The sequence below is a fragment of the Dipodomys merriami genome, unplaced genomic scaffold (assembly GCF_024711535.1).
Source record: "Dipodomys merriami isolate MVZ:Mamm:240054 unplaced genomic scaffold, mDipMer1.0.p SCAF_68, whole genome shotgun sequence".
In the NCBI taxonomy this organism is placed as follows: domain Eukaryota; kingdom Metazoa; phylum Chordata; class Mammalia; order Rodentia; family Heteromyidae; genus Dipodomys; species Dipodomys merriami.
The window spans coordinates 5222544-5245514 of record NW_027206268.1 but is presented as its reverse complement, the minus strand read 5'-3'; the positions used below and the strand labels follow the sequence as shown (position 1 = coordinate 5245514).

The 22971-nt window shown below is 41.5% G+C and overlaps 1 protein-coding gene across 5 annotated transcripts in view; it reads right to left on the bottom strand.

Annotated features, from left to right (window-relative positions):
- The window catches only part of Rasa2 (RAS p21 protein activator 2), a 120782-nt gene that overhangs the window by 8583 nt on the left and 89228 nt on the right, over positions 1-22971 (bottom strand). For all 5 annotated transcript variants that reach the window (XM_070005539.1, XM_070005538.1, XM_070005540.1 and 2 more), the window contains 11 exons: positions 22412-22488; positions 21439-21540; positions 16379-16535; positions 15937-16085; positions 14940-15054; positions 14554-14628; positions 13244-13367; positions 9969-10075; positions 5117-5200; positions 4439-4516; positions 96-169 (listed from right to left, as the gene is read on the bottom strand). In XM_070005539.1, the coding sequence (XP_069861640.1) occupies positions 96-169; positions 4439-4516; positions 5117-5200; positions 9969-10075; positions 13244-13367; positions 14554-14628; positions 14940-15054; positions 15937-16085; positions 16379-16535; positions 21439-21540; positions 22412-22488 (1142 nt within the window). The remainder of the gene's footprint in view (positions 1-95; positions 170-4438; positions 4517-5116; positions 5201-9968; positions 10076-13243; positions 13368-14553; positions 14629-14939; positions 15055-15936; positions 16086-16378; positions 16536-21438; positions 21541-22411; positions 22489-22971) is intronic.

Genomic DNA, 22971 nt, shown 5'->3' with positions numbered 1-22971 from the left:
GTGACTTGGCGAACAAAACAAAAACTCAAGCCTGCCTAACTCCAAACCCAGACCCGTGGTGCTTCATGGCTTCAAATCAGGTTTAACTGCATTACCCTTCTTTCAGATGCACAGGCTCACTCGTGCCACTGGACTCTTTAGTTTCAGTAGATGAAATTTCATCCAAGAACTGTATGGGGGAAGTGGAGAAATATTACACTGTGTGGATAAAGTAAAACATAACAAAAAATTAAGTTTCTCTTCTATGTTACTGATTACATGAGGAAGTCTTTCCTTCACTGTTAAAGAACACACATAATACATACAAAATGTTTGGCACCCAAGTGTTTTGGACTCTATCTATAGGTATGTGCAAATATTTCAGAATCCTATCCATACAATGAGATTGTGTTGGAGATGGTAAGCAAATTTAAATATAAAATCCACTTATTAGCCGCTGGTGGCTCACGCCTGTAATCCTAGCTACTCAGGAGGCTGAGATCTGAGGATCGCGGTTCAAAGCCAGCCCGGGCAGGAGAGACTGTGAGACTCCTATCTCCAATAAACCACCAGAAAACCGGAAGTGGCGCTGTAGCTCAAGTGGCAGAGCGCTCGCCTTGAGCTGAAGAGCTGAGGGACAGCGCCCAGGCCCAGAGTTCAAGTCCCACGACCGACAAAAAAAAAAAAAAAAAAAAAATCCACTTATTGAATATATACCTTATATACAGTATTTTTAGTGAACCTGAATTTTGACCAATTACATGAGGAAAGGTGTGGAATTTTCCACTGTGGCATTGTATCAGCACTCACAGCATTTTGGATTAAGGATGTGCATCTCATAATAATCTGTACAATGAAACACATTTAGTTGTATACAAAGATCCTAGTTTACACATGACAGGTAATTCTAAAAAGTTTAATCCTAAATTAATTAAGGCCTTGAATATATTTCCTTGTAAAAATGATTCAGTCTACTAATTACAAAACAAAGCTTAGAATATAGAGTTTTTGAAGTGTTGTCTTTGATTTGCAATAAACTCAATGAGGGTATAAATTAACTTTAACTGTCTTGAGGTTGTTTCTGTTGTGTATTTATCCTACTTCGTGTATTTACACACCACATTGTGATATATAAACATTGGTGTGCTTCATCACTGGGTTTGATCCTAAGCTCCACTAATGGTTGCTGCAAAACTGAACTCTATTTTTTTTTTTTTTTTGGGGGGGGGGGTCCGGTCGTGGCGCCTGAACTCTGGGCCTGGGCGCTATCCCTCAGCTCTTCAGCTCAAGGCTAGAGCTCTACCACTTGAGCCACAGTGCCACTTCTGGCTTTTTTCTTTTTTGCTTCTGTGGTGCTGAGGAATCAAACCCAGGGCCTCAAGCATGCAAGGCAAGCGCTCTACCACTGAGCCACCTTCCCAGCCCCAAAACTGAACTCTAAAGGCTTATAGTTTTACATATGGGATTGTCAATCTTTTTTTGGCAGGCCTTTATTACCCCATAATAATCATTAATAGTACTCCTTTCCACTCTTCAAAGTGTCCTGAATAGTCACTTGTACACAAAACTCTCCAGCTTACCTTTCTTCAACTCTGTGGACAAGTTTTTTTTTTTCCCCAGGGCTGAGGACCGAACCCAGGGCCTTGCGTGCGCCAGGCGGGGCGCCCTTCCGCTGGGCTAAACCCCCAGCCCTCTGTGGACAAGTTTATGATCTATTTTCCTCTGAGGCAACTGTCACCAGCACAACACCATGATGAAGTGAGAAACAGGGCTTTACAAGCATTTACAATTTCAAACACTGCCCATACCCAGACTTAACTAGTGGAGAAAACTAGGATACTAGGGCTAAATACTGTGTACCATCTTGGGAGGCTGGAACCAGACTCCCAATGTGAGCCAGGAGGTGCACTGCGGTGGGAGTGGCACTCTTGCATCCTTTCTCCACTGACATTATCAACTCTACACATTCTAACTCTATCAGATGCTGCCAGGGCCTTGTCACAGAACATGTAAACCCACCCCCACAAAAGACATCGTGATCCTGCCAATAAGTGTACCTGCATAAATGTTTCAACAAAACCCTAAAAGCAAAAGCATTTTCTGTGCCTGTTCTTTTTGAAAAACTTTTTCAAGACTTTGATGGTTGTTAAAAATTTTTTTTGGTTGAACGTACACTACTCTAGGTGAAAAAAAAATATCCCACTGATTTTTAAATAGTCATTTTCATTTATGAAATCCCTGTTGTAAATCCTAAAAGTACACTCGCGCACACACACACACACACATATACAAACATATACACACACATATATCTAAATAGATGCTTCAACAAAATACATCCCAGCCGGGCGCTGTGGCTCACGCCTGTAATCCTAGCTACTCAGGAGGCTGAGATCTGAGGATCGCAGTTCAAAGCCAGCCCGGGCAGGAAAGACCCCGAGACTCCCATCTCCAATAAACCACCAGAAAACCGGAAGTGGCGCTGTAGCTCAAGTGGTAGAGCGCTCGCCTTGAGCTGAAGAGCTGAGGGACAGCGCCCAGGCCCAGAGTTTAAGCCTCACGGCCGACCAAAAAAACAAAAAAAAATAAAATAAAATACATCCCAGGCCACTAGTACCTGTGCAGTGCTGCAGAAATTGAATGCAGACTTTAAAATTGGGTTTTAAAGACTGTGATTAAAAAATATTCCAGCTAAATGCTGGTGGCTCATGCCTATAATCCTTACCTTTCTCAGGAGGCTAAGATCTGAGAATCATGGTTCAAAGCCAGCCAAGACAGGAAAGTCTGTGAGACTCTTATCTATAAGTAACCACCAGAAAACTGGAAGTGGAGCTGTGGCTCCAAGTAGTAGAATGTTAACCCTGAGCAAAAGAGCTCAGAGAGGGCTGGCAAACTGGCTTAGTGGTAGACTGCTTGCCTCGCATGCATGAGGCCCTGGGTTCGATTCCTTAGTACCACATAAGCAGGAAAGCCAGAAGTGGTGCTGTGGCTCAAATAGTAGGGCACTAGTCTTGAGCTGAAGAGCTGAGGGACAGCGCCCAGACCAGAGTTCAGCTCCCACAACTGACCCAAAAAAAAAAAAAAAGAGCTCAGAGGCAGCTCTCAGGCCAGCTCTCAGGCCCTAAGATCAAGCCCATGACCAACCAAAAAAGAAAGTATTTCAGGATTGGGGGCATGGCTCAAGTTATAGAGAGGCTACCTAGCAATTGTGAGGCCCTTAATTCAGATTCTAACATTAAAAAAAAAAAAAAAAAAAAAAAAAGCCAGGGGCTGAGAAGGTGGCTCAGTGGTAGAGTGCTTGCCTTGCATGCATGAGGCCCTGGGTTCGATTCCTCAGCACCACATAAGCAAAAAGAAAAAAGCCGGAAGTGGTGCTGTGACTCAAGTGGTAGAGCGCTAGCCTTGAGCTGAAGAGCTGAGGGACAGCGCCTAGGCCCAGAGTTCAGGCCCCACGACCGGACCCCCCCCCAAACAACAACAACAACAACAAAACAAACCCTAAACAAGCAAAACAAAAAAAAGTTCATCGGTTCTTTCTTCAAGCCTAGTTTGGATGTTCTTCAAAATAGGTTTTCTTTACAAGATTTCCAGTTCTACGGCAATGCTATAGATTCTGTTTACATGAGTCAAGAAATTAAAGATCATTTCAAAACATTCTCAATTTGGGAGTGGAGTCATTTTTGTATGCTGTATGCCCAGAGTTAGGATATTATATAGTAGATGTAATACTAAGTTTTTAGTAACTTTCTTTTTTTGTCGGCCGTGGGGCTTGAACTCTGGGCCTGGGCGCTGTCCCTCAGCTCTTCAGCTCAAGGCGAGCGCTCTACCACTTGAGCCACAGCGCCACTTCCGGTTTTCTGGTGGTTTATTGGAGATGGGAGTCTCGGGGTCTTTCCTGCCCGGGCTGGCTTTGAACTGCGATCCTCAGATCTCAGCCTCCTGAGTAGCTAGGATTACAGGCGTGAGCCACCAGCGCCCGGCTTTTAGTAACTTTCTTCTAGGTACTACACCAAGAGCATTCAGCACCTCTCATGGTGTTTTACTATGGCAACTGAATACCCACTCCACAACAGGTATTGTACTTCAGAACCAGAGGCTTTCAACTGAAGGCAGCTGTGTCTTTCACAGGAGACTTGGCAACGTCTTCAGGCATTTCTGTGTCAAACTGAGACATACTACAGGAATTTAACCCAAGGATGCTGCTAAATACCCTGCAATACACAGAACAGCACTTCACAATTACCTATTATTCAGATGCAAATATCAACCAAATTGCTGAGGAAACAAACTCTGTGTATGAAGACACTAACATAGTAGCTGTTGCTAAAACTAATTTCCATACTTCTACAACTGAAAAGTTAATAGCTTTGTAAAAAAAAAAAAAGACAATGTAAGATAAGATGAAATGTGTCTATCTACTGTATGATAGAAATGTGTTTCCAAAATAAAACAATCATACCTTTTTAACTGCTATAATGTATCCTTCTTCTTGAAACATTTTGAAAAATTCACACATGAATGTCTCTTTGAAACTTGACTGAAACAAAACACAGGATTGAAAATGTTAAGTAGATCACTAACAGAATAATGTACTTTGTCTGTGTGTGTGCCAGTCTTGGAGCTCGAACTCAGGGCCTGGCTGCTTTTGCTGAGCTTCTCTGCTCAAGGCTAGTGGCTCTACCAGCTCTACCACTTGAGCCACATCTCCACTTCCAGCTTTTTGTGGCTAAGAGTCTCATAGACTTTCCTGCAGTCTAACTTTGAACCTTGATCCTCATATCTCAGCCTTCAGAGTAGCTAGGATGAGAGGCATGCGTCAGCATCGAGCTCAGTATTCTTTTTTTAAGCTGAGGAATAAGGGCTAAAGAGTTGTAAGGTATGCAGCTCAAGCCTTTCAAAGCCAAGTGGTGATTTTGGTACAGATAACTAGGTGGATCCTTTATCTCCTTCCTAAATGCCCTCAGGTACATCAGGTGAAGGAAATCTGTCCCCTTTAACAGGTGACTAAGATAGGACATCTGTCTGCCTAAAGGACAACTATAGTGTCTGCATATACACTGCATTCCAGGATACAGAAGGACATAAATGAGGGACAAGGCATCAGTGTGAAGATGAAGTAAGAAATGGAGAGACATACCTTGCATTTGGACAGACTTCCCCAGCTTCCCAAAGTCTGAATGGTTTTTGAGATGAGAGTTAATGTCCTAATTGTCTGTGCATCCTAGACAATGTGAAAAGAGACAGAATCACATGAAATGTAACACAGAATGGGCTAATGGCTCTAGAACAGTAACTCAAAAATATTCTGTCAATGGGCTGGAAATGTGGCTTAGTGGTAGAGTGCTTGGTTCGTTTCCTCAGTACCATATAAACAGAAAAAGCCGCAAGTGGCGCTGTGGCTCAAGTGGTAGAGCTTTGAGCCAAAGAAGCTCAGGGACAGTGCCCAGGCCCTGAGTTCAAGCCCCAGAACTGACATGACTCACTGGACTAAGGAATTAAGAGACTGAAGAAATAACATGTAATTTACAATTCTTGTTAGTTAAGATACTACTTTAAAAATTCTTCAATCCACTTGTAAGCATAGTTTATGTGCCTTCTGCAGTCAGCTGCTTTCAAGATGGAAAAAAACCCAACAAACCTAAATTCAGACTGAGAAACAAGAGGTCACCCTTGCCAGAGGGTAACTATGAGTCTACTGAACAAGGCATTTTTCATGCTTATGCAGCCTGACAGAAGTAAATATAAATAAAATTTACAAGAATGGTCTCCTCTCTTTGAGTCCTTGTTCTAAATATTTTTTAACAAATTGAGTCATAATTTACATACAGTGCAGATTTCTTAAATGTATATATAACTGCCTGAGTATTCACCAACTTAAAACATCTGTGCAACTATCCTACCAGGATAGACACCCAGCACTCAGGAAGCTATGGCAGAGGGTTGTGAGTTCAAGGCCTGTGCTTATGTAGCAGGGTAAATACTGGCTACTTAAAGATATCCTATGTCAAGAAAGAAAAAAAAAGTGCCTAGGAAAATTCAGAGAGAGAGAAATTTAGTATCCAGTAAACATGGCAGAGAGGCGAGGCTGTGAAGCCATCTGGGACTAGATCTCTATGATGGAGTTACAAGATACACACCTTAATTATGTTACTCAGAAAATATTTTCGTTGAAATATTCACAATTTCATCTATAAAAAGGTCTCTACAATTCTCTGCCTTTGAAAAAAATAATTCTTAAAATGGCACTACTACGTATAATCTGAATTGAATTTCACTAAGACCACTCACATTTGGTTTTAAAGTTAGTGTTTTATCACTGCCATTTGGCAAGTGTATAATTCATGTTGATCCTTGGTGTACTCTCTATATAAATTGCATTAAAATGTCTCCTTCATTCTAATTTCTCCCAGATGCCCCACCCACGAATGACCAAATCTTTATCATTTGCTACCTACACACAGCCCAGCACTGGCACGTCACTAAATCCAATATATTTGGTATAGATTTTTAAAATGTAACTGAAATGTTGAATTTCTCACCTCAAGGTAACCTAGCACACACTCATTATTAAGTTGAAATGAAACTGCTATGATTTGACTGTCTTTGGTCTATAAAAAACAATTTCGTAGGGATCGTAATTGTTCAAAGGAATAATTGTTCATTACTTTTTCTTTTGAAGATATTCTTTCTGACTCCTCCCAGATATCAGTCTGGTAATAGTAAGCCCCCTTTCTCTTTAATCTCTCCCTTTTGCTAGTCTCTTCTCCACTATACATATACCATATGTACATGGTATATGTATATGGTACACCACGCATGAACCCTTGTCATCTGAGCTTTCTCTGGACTACCATCCTTCCTTTCTCCTACTCTTTCTGAGCACTCACTTGTCCTAGAAACTGTGCCGTGGCTTAGGATACACAATCCAGAAAAGATCCAGTCTTGCTCTTAAGGTGCTAACAGTTCCACATGCAGAGATTATTTTTTTTTTTGCCAGTTCAGGGGCTTGCACCTAGGGCCTGGGCACTGTCCGTGAGCTTCTTTTGTTCAAGGCTAGCACTGTACCACTTGAGCCACAGCACCACTTCTGGCTTTTTCTGTGTATTCGTGCATGAAAGGCAAGCACTCTACCGCTAGGCCACATTCTGAGCCCTGTGCAGAGATTTTCACACAGAGATCTTAGTACAAAAATGCCACCACAGAGAGCTATAAACTGCTGAGCACACACAACAGAGACACATGCTCAAAGTAAGGGCTTAAACATGCTTGCCTTGGCTGGGGCTTGAAAGGGACTATTAAGGAGACAATAACTGAGCTAGTCTAATCCTTTCTTTCTCAATATGAAACAGTGGTCTACCATGTAATGTTTGTCTAATCCATATTTTAAAATCAGAATATAAAAAGAGGAGCCATTTATGTATGCTAGTCCCAAGCACGACACAGTGAAATGCTTGGATTTGCTTGTGGTTTTCAGCTGCAGGGCAAGTTTGTTCTGTTAAATGCAGCAATGGGAATCGCTCCCAGGCCACTGTGACCTTCAGTCCTGGTCTGGCAGTCTCTGCTCCCAGGTGAGAGGAACCAATCCTTGCTCCGGGCTCCATGGCAGCACCTCCCTGTACTACTCACTGGGTGCTAAGCAAGTGCTGGATTTACATCTATGCACACACACACGTACCTTATGTATGCACCTCATTTCTACAACTACCTAAAAGAGTCTTTAAAAAGTAGACTCTGACTGGTAGTTCACGCCTGCCACCCTAGCTACTTAGGAGGCTGAGATCTGAGGATCACGGTTCAAAGCCAGCCCGGGCAGGAAAGTCCGTGAGACTCATCTCTAATGAACCACCAGAAAACCAGAAGTGGTTCTGTGGCTCAAGAGGAAGAGTACTCATCTTGAGCTGAAGAGCTGAGGGACAGAGCCCAGAGTTCAAGCCCCACTACCAAAAAGATTAAAAAAAAAAAAAGTGGGGGGGAACTCTGGTTTGAGACCCACAAGGGACGGATACCTACACAAAGAGGAATACAAAAGGGAAATCAAACCCCCCAAAATGAGATAAAGTTGGAGATAAAAGCAAATAACAAAATTGTATGGCAGGGATAGTAGGGGAAAAACAAAGGAGGGGGTAACAATGCTCGGTAGGAAATGTATTCATTATCTTACTCATGTAACTGTACCCCTCTGTACAGTATTTTTACAATAAAAATAATTTAATAAAAATTAGATGGCAGTTTTGAAGCGGTCTTTCTAGTACTTTGATTAGAAAACAGTGAGCTAAAATAAAGTTTGTAGTCAGAGAATGACTTAATTTCAACATCTGTTACTGGAATAAAAAATTCCAAGTGTGTACACAAGGTTGAGTCCCAAGTTTAGAAGTGAGAGTTCCATTTACATATCACATACCAAGCTTTCTCTGACCCAAGGTCTGGACAGTTCTAGTTAACACAGTAAGAGAATGGACAGGCTGTGAACAGCAGGACACTGGTCCACTGTCAGGGTATACGAAACATCTGTCCTTTGGAAGAGAGTGTGTTGCTGCTCAGTTCTGCCAATGTGTGCAGCTGTCCACTAGAGGTGGACACCCAGAACCCAGCACGTCCCTCCACATGTAGGGAAAAGTGGAGCAGCAGTGTCCTAAGTAGGTACTGCACCACGGCAAGCCGGTGCTAAGCAGCATCTGGCCTATCACTGGCTCCTTATTTCTTCCTTTTTTTTTTTAATTGTAAAGATACTATACAGAGGGTTACAGTTACAGGAGTGAGGTAATGAGTACACTTCCTCTTGAACATTGTTACCCCCTCCATTGTTTTCCCCCTACCATCCCCTCTCTCCCTCCCTTCCCCGAGGTTCTTTTTTTTTTTGATTGTATCACTGGCTCTTTAGTATCTATCTGCTTAGGGGGTTGGAGGGCCAAGATTTAAACTCACAGAATCTGAGGATGACTGAGTTTGAATCCCATTTTAATCCTGCTCAAATGGAGAATGAATAATTATATTGGCTTAGCTGTGTGAGCCTGGAGGTTAGTGTATTGTGATGTCCTTAACTGTATATGGGGTGAAAGGGAATTTGCTCCTATTAGTACTATGAGTACACAATGAACAAAACATATAAAGTAGTAGGACAGGCACAGAACAAAGCTAAACTAAAAAGATGGTTCCTGTTATACTTTGTTATAGAAGTCACCAACTGAAAGCATTAAAATGTGAAGGAAACAAAAATAATTTTAAAAATCAAGAGATAAGCATGTAAATATGTGTAGTGGAGATTTGGATTTAGGCAACTAAGCTAAGACTTCAAAACCAAAAGATTAGCCAGGAGCTCGCGTCTCATGCCTGTAATCCTAGCTACTCAGGAGGCTGAGATTTGAAGATCACAATTTGAAGTCCGTCCAAGTAAGAAAGTTCATGAGACTCTTATCTCCAACCAACAACCAGAAAACCAGAAGTGGCCCTGTGGCTCCGAGTGTAGAACACTAGCCTTGAGCAGAAAAGCTCAGGGATAGGGCCAAGACCCTGTGTTCAAGCCCCACAACCATTAAAAAAAAAAAAAAAAAAGGAAAGAAAATTTCTGAGATTTTTAATAGTCACAGAATAAACCAGGAAAGTAGGCTCTGTTAACTACTACTACTACCAAAAACCTCTAGCTAAACAAAACCAAAACCAACCAACCAACCAACCAATAATAATAATAATAAACCCTTGTGCTATGAAAATTTACAAATATAACAGTGGAGGGAAAAGACGATGAAGTTCTTTTGTGCTCATCACCAGCTGTCAACCCTGTCAACATTTTCTCATACCTGTGAACTCTCCCTGAACCACCAACAGAATTTCAGTCCTATGTGAAGGCTAATACAATCAAGGAAAAGGCCAAGTAGACTCAAGTGTCAGTTAGAAGAACACATAGCCAAATGAACTTGGCCGACTTTATCTTTTCTTTAGTCTACTAAAACTAAGAGTGGAATAAAGCGTTGAGAAGAACAAACACTTACTGGATGGTGAGGTCGCAAATGAAAAGTATGAGGTGACACTACGGCTACAGCAAAGAAACGCAGAAATACAAAGCTGCTCACGGCAGAATACTGAACATGAGGGTCATCTGCAGGAAAAAACGGTGAAACGTCATGCACGAAGATGGTAAAGTAAAAAAATACCAAAAAGACATGTAAACCAAGCAGGGGAGCCATATAACTTGTCTAAGTAAGGATTAGGTTGATGAAGTGACAGTAATGTTTATGGCTAAATTAAATGAAAAAAATGCTGTAACTAAAAAAACAAAAACCTGAAAAGTAGAAGAAATAAAATGAAAGGCAAAGCTGGTGGGCTTTCAGAAACACCTTAATTTGAAAAGTATCTCTTTCCTCATCTACTGCTCTGGAAATTACCAGAACAAAATTGGTATCTAGCGCCACCTAGTGGCAACACGAAATCCCTCTCAACAGATGCAACAGGGTCACCTTCAGTCTTAGTTCCTTTTCAATTACCCCCTCAGAGTCTCAATGCTATCAAAGGCTGTATGGGATGGTTTTCCTGGCTCCAACTTCATGGTTAGAACAATGTTCATGAAGACATTGTCACAGACTTCAGTTTAGGAGGACCTCTCACCTCATCAATGCATTAGTGAACTAAAAATGTGAATATGCTGGGAGGTGGTGGGTCTGTGGGGAGCCACAGGAGAAGCAGGTCGCTGGGGACATGCTTTTGAAAGGTTATCTTGGCTCTGGCCCCTTCCTGTGTCTATTCTCTGGTCCCTGGCTGCCATTAGCTGAGCAGCCTCATGGCCCATGCTCCCACCATTATCTTTTCTGCCTTGCTCAAGCAGTGGACTCTGCAGACATTGGGTTGAACTTCCCAAACCATGAACCAAAGTACATCTTTTCACCTTTTAAATGGCTGCAGGTTATTTGTCTCAGCAACAAAAAAACTAAAGTGCTATACAATAAAAACAACAGAGCAGACACGTCTACTTTTACAAAGCTCTCAACATTTCCCACAAAATGTGTATGAACTGAAGGCTCTGCGGCTCTGCTCACTCACTGACAGCAGCTGCTGCAGACTAGAGGGAGCACTTAACTAGAGAAGCAGGCAGCGAGGAAAAGAAACTCTGGGTTTGGTTTGAGTTTTAACTTTGCTCACAGCTGGCACTCTACCACTTGAACCACATATCTCCAGTCTAGCATTTTTGGTGGTTAACTACAGATATAGTCTCTTGGACTTTTCTTCCAAGACTGGCTTCAAACCCAGTAGCCAAAATTAAAGGAGTGATCCACCAATGCCTGGCCTGGCCTGGCCTGCCAATCACCCAATAGTTATGCGTTATTCTTTTTTTTTTTTTTTTTGTCATTTGTGGGGTATATACTCAGGGCCTGGGCACTGTCCATGAGCCTCTTTGTGCTCAAGGCTAGTGTTCTACCATTTGAGTCACAGTGCCACTTCCTTCAGTAGTTAATTGGAGATTAAGAGTCTCACAGGGACTTTTCTGCCCAGGCTGGCTTTGAACTGTGACCCTCAGATCTCAGCCTCCTGAGTAGCTAGGATGACAGGTGTAAGCCTAGTTTACTGGTAAGCTGGTGCCCGGCTGTACTTGTTATTCTTTGTTATTCTTTATAATACTTGCTTCCTGTCTGCTGCCTTCATCTTCCCATGGTAATGAGAACAAATGAGAGCATATGAAAATAATTTGTAGCAATATACATTATCAATACTCTAGTCTACTGAGGATATGAAGATTAAGCTAACAAAAAGTAAAGGAGATATAGCTGTTAGAACATTTATAGAAAGAAGAATTAAACATTTAAAAGTATATTTAAGGCCAAGATCACTTGGCAATATTGAGGACAATGATTTGTACTTCTGCTTAGGAATAGGCCAGGGTCTGAGTTCTGGCTTACCTTGTAGCTAACCTTGGTAACTTAATCTCCCTCCCCCTGTCTGGGATTTAAATTCAGGTCCTAGGCACTGTCCCTAAAGTTTCTTTTGTTCATGGCTAGCCTTCTATCACCTGAGCCACAGTGCCACTTCTGGCTTTTTCTGTTTATATGGTACTGAAACCAGGGCTTCACGCATGCTAGACAAGCACTCTATCACTAAGTCACATTCCCAGTCTACTTTAGTTTTATTTATGCCTTCTCTCCCAGACTTTCTCCCCTTCCCTTCCTTATGCTTCCCTCTCTCTCCTTGCTTCAAAACTGGGGTTTGAGGGGAAAATAGGGAAGAACAAAAGAAGGGGTAACACTGACCAAGAAGCAGTATATTCATTAACCCGACTTATGGAATTGTAAACTTTGTATAACTACACAACAACAACAATAATAAAGCACTTGCCAGGCAAGTGTTCTACCATCTGAGCCTTGTCCTGCTCAGTTTCATTATTTAACTAAGGGGAGCAGCAATGGCCTGGAGTGATGCTGAGGATGACCAGGCCAGAGAGGCACTTGTCTATACACTATGCGGTTGATGTGGTTATCACGGTGTAACTCGTTATTTAAAAATATGATTTAATCGGCATTTCCTTATTCTATAATGTCTCTGCTTTTATTTCTGCCATAAAGACTACATTTAATAGTTATTTGTAGTTAAAATGCTATACACCTTTACTATAATTAGCCCAAGATATCTAGATCTCAATTCGTAAGTTAGATACACCACTTTCACACTGAGTAAGTTAAACAGAGGAACAGATAAAAAGGCATGTTTAGAAGAATATAGTAATACAGTAAAATCTCTTCAGATGGCTACAAAAATAAACATAGTGTTTCAGACAGCTGGATAAGACTGATAATTTAAATACCTTCCCTTCCCCTCCATTAGAGGAAGCTCTGGAAAGACACCTATAGCATGCTCATTTACCTACCAGAGTCACACTGAAATTAAGAGCAAGTACAGTACTGACAGCTGATCTTGCAGCATTAAAGCAGCCAGTGAGCTTTCCCTCAGAATCCTGTGTGCTGTACTATCTGTTTAAGAATACCTCCCCAACCAGACCCTGGCCTTCTCAAACTGCCCGGTCTAGCCTGCTACACACAGAATTAACATTAACACTACTGGGATATGTACAACTGGAAAAAATAGTTGGCACAATTAGCGAAGGCATTTTAAAAATTGTATTTAATAATCTCAAGCATATGGCATGATGCCTTATGCAAAAGTTAGTACCATTTTGACAAACTTTTAGGATACTAAATGTTTCTTTATAGAAATCATGCATATAAACCAAACACACAATTGACCCCTGAGCTGTAGAGAGAGTAAGGAGCAAGGCGCTTACTGGGAAACCTCTGCGCGGCCATCTGCCTCAGAGAGTAGAAGATGTCACACATCACGGTCGGGCAGCTCATGCTCGACTTGACAATTGTGCTGAACAGCTTGTCCACATAGTAACGCAGGTTCTCCTGAAGGAGTTAAAGAGACAAGCAGTCAGATCCTGACTCCTACACGCCTTCAACAGCCTTTACGGGAAAACAAACAAAACAAAACCGTAATGAAGGTAAGATTAGAAAGTTACTGTAGAGAACTGTAACCCGGCTTCCTGTCTCCAAACCCATTCAGTTCCATAGCAGTTACTGGTCTCTTCTAAGGTGATTACACTCAGATTTAGGAGAATATATGAACAACCTTCATCAGGAGCAAGAGAGAATACGTGATGGAGAGGGAAACCTCAGGACAGTGTTTCTGGTACCTTGTTGCCCTCGTACTAAGGTTTCTGTCAAGAGACAACTAAAAGTACTGACAGAGCACCCCGCTATGCCAGCTTAGCATACTCAGAGGGGTGGCAGAGGGGTGGTTAAAGGCTCCCAGTAGACAGAGCCCAAACCCATTATCATTACTACAGCCAAGAACAAAACCAGGTCTGGGTAGTGGTATATGACTGTATTCCTGGTTACTTGGGAGGCAGAGGCAAAAAGTTGTGGCCAGTTTGGGCAAAATTAGTTAGACATCTTAAAAAAAAAAAAAGGGAGAGAGAAGGGAAGAAAGGAGGGAGGGAAAGAAGAGGGCTGGGGCTACAGTTCAAGTGGCAGAGCACTTACTAAGCAAGCATAAGTCCTGAGTTCAATCCCCAGTACCACAAAAAAGCTTCATTTAAAAAAGTGAAACCACGGGGCTGGGAAGGTGGTTCAGTGCTTGCTCGCATGAATGAGACACTGGGTTTAATTCCTCAGCACCACATAAACAGAAAAAGCCGGAAGTGGCGCTGTAGCTCAAGTGGTAGAGTGCTAGCCTTGAGCTGGAGAGCTGAGGGACAGCACCCAGGCCCAGAGTTCAAGATCCATGACCAACAACAACAACAAAAATAAAGTGAAATCATGGAATGTGGCTTAGTGGTAGAGTGTTTGCCTAGCATTCATGAACACCTGGGTTTGATTCCTCAGTGGTAGAACACCATTCTTGAGCAAAAGCAGCTCAGGGACAGTGCTCAGGCCTTGAGTTATAGCCCCAGGACTGGCAAAAAAAAAAAAAAATAAATAAATAAGTGAAACCATTTAGTAACATTCCAAGGACCAGCTGGACAAGGAAGGCTGAGCGGTTACAGTGTGAATGGCCTGAATGACACTAAGGCCGATTTTAACCGGAACGTACCTTGTTATTTTCTACGTTATCTCCCTCTTTTAGTTTAATGGGATCAATTTCACAGGATTTTGAGGATTCACATATCTGGAAAATACATGTGTTTCATTTAATGATAAAATGAAAATAACTCTTATCTGATGTGTTAATTATGATGACTAAACCATTACTACTGAAGTTTAAGTCTCTGACCACAAGTGATATATGATATATATAATGTATGCATAAATAATGCATGTGGGTTTATACAAAACATGCCAGACACTTATTTCTCAGACCCTTAAAAGTCTATGACAGAGACTGTTTTGCTAACACAGGAATGGAGACTTTTGCTGTCAGCACATCACCCCTAGAGAGCAAGGCTGCAGGATGGCTGCAGACTTGTGAGCGCGCTGTACCTCATCTAGAATAGACTTCAACGTCACTTTCAGGTAGTGACCGCCCGCCACTTTCATCATCTCATCCAGACACCGGGTAGCCAGAGAATTTCCTCTGAAAATGGTGTTCGCATCTCTGAAACAGAAACAAACAGAAACCGATGAGAGTGCGGGAGAAAATAAAGCGGGAAACGTCACAGGACTTCCTTGGCATTGGTCAGACAGCTTTAGTAATTTTTACCATTAAATTAGAAATGTGTTGCTGTCAGGTTTCTCAAACCTACCAAAATTACTTCCTGAAAATAGGGGAAAGTGTATTTTCAGCAGGGTGTGGAGGGACACAGATGGGAGGCTGTGGCAGGAGACTCTAAAGTTCAAAACCCTGTCTTCAAATAAAAACAGACAAAAATAATATATTTTCAGTAGCCAAGTGGTATGATTTTCAGAGGATTTTACATGAAACTAATATTTATTTTAGCCACTGCTTTGTTTATTATATGACTGATAATTTGATTCATAAGATACTGATAACAGCTAGGTGCTGGTGGCTCATGCCTGTCATCCTAACTACTCAGGGGCTGAGATCTGAAGATCATAGTTCAAAGCCAGCCTGGGCAAGAAAGTCTGGGAAATTCTTCTCTCCAATAAACTGCCAGAAAACCAGATGTGGCACTGTGGCTCAAGAGGTAGAGCCTTGAACTGAAGAGCTGAGGGACAGCGCCCAGGCCCTGTTCAAGACCCATGACTGACAAAAAAAAAAGAACTGATTCTGGAATACCCTCTCCAAAGACACTACATTCCATTTTCTAACAAATAGCTATAACTTGGTGCATTTTAACAAAAGTAAACGGAGCATTAGAAAAAAAGGCACAGCTATTTGCTGCCTGCTAAGCAGTACTTTATAGCCTGCTATACAATAAGGTGTTTGATACAATATAACTCAGACTAGAAAACAAGTTACAAAACCAAGTCCCATTTTTGACAGCATAGTTAACATTTAATGAAATACAACGCTTACTGGATATCCTTCAAGTCTAGTTCAGCCACTGCGGTGACAAAAGGAACAAGTTTATCATGGTGCAGCAGCAATCGTACAAGGGGCAGAACGGCATCATTTTTATCTCGACATATTTCACCCAAAATGTAAGCAGCTGAGGCAGATATTGGCTAGAATACAGAAAAGGAGAAAACAAGTACAGAATCAAAGAAACACGATTAAATGCTCAATCACCGATCTGAAAAAGTAATTTAAGTATGCTTATCAATGATGATTTAATGAAATAGTATTTCATCTTCTAAATTCCAGATCAAGTCTGGAGGAAACAATTCAATCAGTACTCTGGCTTAGAGAAATTGAATATACAAAGAGTAAGATTTGATGATCTATAATCTTCTTTATCAGTTACAGAATCATTAACCTTTCCATATTAAATCATCCACTTAAAGAAGTCTTAAAGTACCCGAACATCTGGTGATTTTAGCAGCAAGGTTTTTAAAGGACCATAGTACTCTGAAGGCAGCACATAGTCTTCTGTATAGCATATGTTTAATCGAAGGGATCCCAGGTCGTCACTTTTAGATGACTTGTTGCCATTGTCTCTAGGTTGTAGCAAGTACCTAAGTGAAAACAGAACCAATTCCATGTGATGGCAGAGAGTATCCAGCCAACAGAATAAGCAACTAAATAAGCTATTAAAAAAGAAACTGATACTGTGAAATTTTGGAAATTATGTAATCAATCACAATAAAGAATTTGAAGAAAAAAAAAAAAAAAAGAAACTGGCCAACAGGCAGTGGCTCACTCCTGTAATCCTAGCTGCTCAAGAGGCCTCAGCCTCCTCCGCCACAATCTGAGGATCATGGCTTGAAGCCAGCCTTGACAGGAAAGTCCATGGCACTCTTTTTTTTTTTTTTGGGTCCATCCGGTCGTGAGGCCTGAACTCTGGGCCTGGGTGCTGTCCCTCAGCTCTTCAGCTCAAGGCTAGCACTCTACCACCTGAGCCACAGCGCCACTTCCGGCTTTTTTCTTTTGTGGTGCTGAGGAATCGAACCCAGGGTCTCAGGCATGCAAGGCAAGCGCTCTACCACTGAGCCACCTTCCCAGCCCTCCATGGCACTCTTTTTTTTTTTTTTGGGTCCGGTCGTGGGGCCTGAACTCTGGGCCTGGGCGCTGTCCCTCAGCTCTTCAGCCCAAGGCTAGCACTCTACCACTTGAGCCACAGCACCACTTCTAGCTTTTTTCCTTTTGCTTATGTGGTGCTGAGGAATCGAACTCAGGGCCTCAGGCATGCAAGGCAAGCACTCTACCACTGAGCCACCTTCCCAGCCCCCTCCATGGCACTCTTATCTCCAATGAATTACCAAAAAGTGAGAAGTGGAGCTGTTGCTCAAGTGGTAGAGTGTCAGTGTTGAGCACAGAAGCTCAGGGACAGCACCCAGGCCCTGAGTTCAAGCCCCAGGACAAGCACAAAACAAAAGAATAACTGTACTCCAAATGTTCTTTGCAAAAATCATTGTCATGAATTTTTTGAAGTATATTATGCAAAAATAGAGGTACCTTGAAATATCTAAGGAAAGAATGTTTAGAAATCAAGGTGTTTGTAGAACCAAAGCCATAAGCCTAATGTTCAAATCATGATGAAAATTTAAAGTACATATAAAAGCAGATTAAGGTACTGAACCCTCTTCAGTATTTCACCTAGCTCCCACAACGATCAATCCGACTAGCCTTGTTTCACCGGCCCTGAGTCACTCTTGTATTATTATTTTAAAACAATTTTCAGGTATCTTATAACTTCACCTATCACTTTAATTTTTTGGTCAGTCGTGGGGCTTGAACTCTGGGCCTGGGTGTTATCCTTCAGCTTTTCAGCTCAAGGCTAGCACTCTATCACTTGAGCCACAGTGCCACTTCCTCACTTATCACTTTAAAAATCATCAGATTCTCCCAAATGTTAAGCTATCTCAGTCCCTTTAGTTCTTACAGGAACTCTACAGAAGTTACATAGTAAAGCACTCAGAACTGTGTAAAGGCCCACACCATGTCAGAGCTACATAAACACCAAAGCTTCTGAAGTTTCCCTGTAGTTATCATCAATCCCACAGGGGGATGCTACAGTCTACAACTATCGAAGGAGGCAGGAGTTTCATTTCTGACTTTTTTTTTTATTTTATACTCATATTATTTCCTTACATTCATGTTAGCACACATGAATTAGTAAATGTTTCCATTTTATGCAGCATAAATTTAGCACTTACACTTTTGACAGGTTACTTTAATACACTCCTGCTGATAACGCATGTTTCTCAGTCCTGTTAAGGTAGCAAGACAGTTGTGCCAAATTTGAATGAAAGGGTTTGGCTACAAACTGTCTCATTTAAAACACAGCCTATATGGTACATTTCAAACTCATTTTGAGGGTCCTAGAAAGTACAACTCATTTTCTCTTCTGCACTGAGTGGCATGCCATATAAATTTAAAGGGTTACAAATTGAGCTGAGAAAATTTCATTTCTAAATATATGCTATTTAGCTGCTGTTTTATGGAAGGTAGAGGAAGACAAGATTATGTGTGTGTGGGTGGGGAGGGGATGGGACCCAAGTCCCAAATATTCATCTCTTCATATCTTAGACCTGCATTAGGAAGTGGCAAAAATTAAATAAAGTTGAACCTGACGATCAGTCTACAGAAGTTAACTACTAGGGAACAGCACAGCTCCAAAAGAAGAGTGTCTGCTCAGCCAGAAGAGGTGCGCACTCCTAAGCACAACTGAGACTGCTGCCTGAAAGAGCCCCTCACTGTCCGCGCCAGCTCCTCGGAAGCAATCAAATGTTCTACAGAGTGGTCCTGATGAAGCTGCTTAATACCTAATGAGATACAGATAGCGCACGTGTGCGCGCGCGTGTGTTGATTCTAGGGCTTAAACTCAGGGCCTGCATGCTGTCCCTGAGCTTATTTTGTGCTCAAAGTTAGTGTTCTACCACTTGAGCTCCACTTCTGGCTTTTTGGACAGCTTAGTGGAGATGAGTCTCATGGATTTTCCTGCCTGGGCTGGCTTCCAAGGAAAACCCTGATCCTCAGATCTCTGTCTCCTGAGTACCTAGAAATACAGGTGTAAGCCACTGGCACCTGGCTTATACCATTTCTTAATCCATGAATTCACTGGTGCACATTCTACCATAAAAAGGATAAAAGGCATATGGATGGAGCTAGAGGACATTATGGTAAGTGAAATAAGGCACACCGTATCTCACACTCTCATTCATTTGTGGAAGCTAACAGGCCTCATGTAGGAGACAGTAGGACACAGACCAGCAGGGAGTACAGACAGACGTAGATAACGGAAACCAAAATTCAGCTGGAGAAGCAGTTCTAAGGGTAACTATAGTCCACCACAAATATGTATTTCACCATAATTACAGAAGAGTTTGAAGGTCCCAAACACATAAAAGGAGATAATAAAAGTACTGCCCTGATTTGATTATTACACATGGTGAACATATGTTGAGTTATACTAATTGCAGCCTGTGAACAAGCACAAACATTAAATGTTGGATAAAAAGATCTTTAAAAAGCAAATGAGCCGGGTGCTGGTGGCTCACGCCTGTCATCCTAGCTACTCAGGAGGCTGAGATCTGAGGATCGCGGTTCAAAGCCAGCCCGGGCAGGAGAGACCGTGAAACTCCTATCTCCAATAAACCACCAGAAAACCGGAAGTGGCGCTGTGGCTCAAGTGGTAGAGCGCTCGCCTTGAGCTGAAGAGCTGAGGGGACAGCGCCCAGGCCCAGAGTTCAAGCCCCACGGCCGACCAAAAAAAAAAAAGCAAATGAGAGGGCTGGAAAGGTGGCTCAGGGGTAGAGTGCTTGCCACGCATGCATGAACCCTGGGTTCGATTCCTCAGCACCACATAAGCAGAAAAAGCCGGAAGTGGCTCAAGTGGCTCTGGCTCAAGTGGTAGAGCGCTAGCCTTGAGGTAAAGGGCTGAGGGACAGCGCCCAGACCTAGGGTTCAGGTCCCACGACAGACTGAAAAAGAAAAAAAAAAAAAAGCAAACGAGAAAGGTATATTAATTTATACTCAGTTGAGAGCCAAGTCTAGAAGGGGGGTGCTGGGCTCACTACAGAAAAGGGACAGGATAGACAAACTTCTAAGTGCTCTTGTCACCAAAACCAAAATCCCTATCTTTTTTTTTTTTTTTTTGGTCAGTCATAGGGCTTAAACTCAGGGTGTGGGTGCTGTCCCTGAGCTCTTTTTGCTCAAGGCTGGGACGCTACCCCTTTGAGCCACAGCGCCACTTCCAGCTAGCGCTCTACCACTTTGAGCCACAGCACCACTTCCGGCTGGCACTCGACCACTTTGAGCCACAGCACCACTTCTGGCTGGCACTCTACCACCTTGAGCTACAATAGCACTTCTGGCGAGCCCTCTACCACTTTGAGCTACAGCACCATTTCCGGCTTTCTGGTGGTTAACTGGAAGTAAGTCTCATGGACTTTCCTACCTGGGCTGACATCAAAACATGATCCTCAGATCTCAGCTAATGAGATGTCATTGTTTTTTTGCTCATTATACTAGCTAGGAGAAGCTAGGCATGAGCCACCAGTACCTGGCTTTCCCATATCAGTTCTGCTAAGGAAATTAGCAGAACCCATTTAATGTCTGAACATTAACATCAGTTTAATGCCACTATGAGCCTCATAAAAAGATAAAATAGCTAGGTGCCAGTGGCTCACACTGTAACCCTAGCTACTCAGGAGCCCAAGTCTGAAGATCACAGTTCAAAGTTAGCCTAGGCAGGAAAGTCTGTGAGGCACATCTTCAATGAATCACCAAAAAGCCGTAAGTGGTGCTATGGCTGAAGTGGTAGAGTGCTAGCCTTGAGTCAAAAAGCTCAGGGACAGTGCCCAGGCCCTGAGTTCATGCCCCAGGACTGGCACCAAAACAACAAGAACAACAAAAACCAAAAACAACCAACCAACCAGCAACAACAACAATAACAACAAAACCCCAAAATAATACTAGAGCTATTATTGAGCCCTCAGGGTGCCTGAAAAGTGAATCAACTCAATAAGACCCTATATACACAGAAAATATACCAAGGCCATCCTCAGTGCATTTCAATGATGGATGCTGAGGAAAAATCACTAGCTACTTCCCATCAACCAATGAGCCTCTTGATAAAGTTTTTGCTTTCAAATATCCATAGTTCCTGGGACTAAAAATAAAGGTTCTTTCTGAACTGAAGACGTTGAGGTGTGAACCCTATTTCTCACAGGGGTGACTCATATAACGTGCCCATTTCTTGGGTTTAAGACCTCATTTTTAAATAGAAAATATTCCTAGACAATTCAGTTCTTATATTTTTGTAATAATTAATTCATACCAAATCAGGTAATGTCAATGACTTTTGGCTTATTCCACACAAATTTAAAACACATTCACGGTAAGCACTTATTTGCATATACAAGGTATTAAAGAAGATTAAATTATGAAGTTCACTAGAATGTTATTTCTTCTTACCAGGCTTGATGAGAAGAGTCATTTCTTAACACATTCACAGGAACTTTAATCTCACCCAGGAAAACATCTTGGACCAGATTTCCATTATTCCACAAATCAATCCTGAAAATTGAAAACTGGTTTTATTTATTTTTTTTCTTTTTGTAAACAGTGTTTAAGAGAAAAAGTACACTAACAAATAGCTTCAAAATACTTTTGATTACTAAATTAATTTTACATGCTTCAAAGCAAGAGATGTTAGCATTGTCATATATCTCACTTCCCAGACTAAATAATCAAAATATTACTGGTAGCTTTTATTTAAAAAAGTTTTCAAGCATCAATTCTAAATACTATAAAGGAAGGCATTTAGGTTTCTTAGTGTGAAGAGTCTAGGCTTTTTTTTCTTAAACCTGAAGCAATAAGGATTAACAGAGTTATTGATAAAAATAAACCAGTAAGACTACAGTTACTCTCTTAACTATAGTAGTCAATTAGCATGTAAACATAGGGAATTTTGAAAAGCAGATCACCTGACTACCCCAGGCATATGATTAATAGACCCTTTAGATGAGCACACTGTCAACACCACACCTACACATGCATTTGCAAAACTTTCTTTTCCAGAACAGCATAGATACTTAAGGCCTGGAAGTTATCACAAACTTCAAACGCATGCAGCCTGTTGAATTATCTTCTTACCTCACTGAAATTTCTGATAGTCAGCAGATATGTTAAGGAGAATAGACAAGTTATTTCTAAATTGGCTTAGATGTCATTTTTTTTTTTGCTCATTATACTATGATCCAGATATTTAAGAAACAAGGATATACTAAACATACAACAGGTAAAAACGAGACTGGTTTTTGCAAAATAAACTGTGACTACTTCTGCACAGAAATCATGATTTTGAAAGGACAATTTGGATTTAAATTAGATGCATGTTCCACTAAGTTTAATCAATCAGCTTTCCACACAGCCCCGATGTACATACCTAATTTCTAGCTTTTCAATGTCCTCCTCTTCTACCTGGAATTGAGACTTTCTGGTGTAACTACTCGATCGGGTAACCTATAAACAAAATATTTTAGCAATTTTTAAAGTAGTTTTCTACATGACTGTAACAATGAGCATTCCTAAAATACTCAATTACAAACCTAACAATAGGGAAGTGCTACAGTAATATTCTGCCTAAGAATAGGAAAAGTCTGCTTTGGAGGTGGCAGAAAGGTAAGGAAAAGGTGATGTGAAACTGCTTTAAAAGCATCCTGGCTACTCTTAAACCAACAATCCACTGCCTGAGCAAAAACAGTAACAAAACAAACACAATTAGAAAGGAGTGGAAGAAGGTGTTGGTTGATTTTTTAAAAAAATCTTAAAAGTATGTAATCAATTGCATTATATGGCCTTTTCCAGATCCTGATTTGTTTCTTTAAAAAAGAGGGGGATTTCAAGAAGAAAGAGAAAGTGAGAGAGAGAGAGAGTACTCCTCAGACAACCAACAAATAGCAAGACTCACTGGACATCGAATATTATCACCACATTTTATTGTTC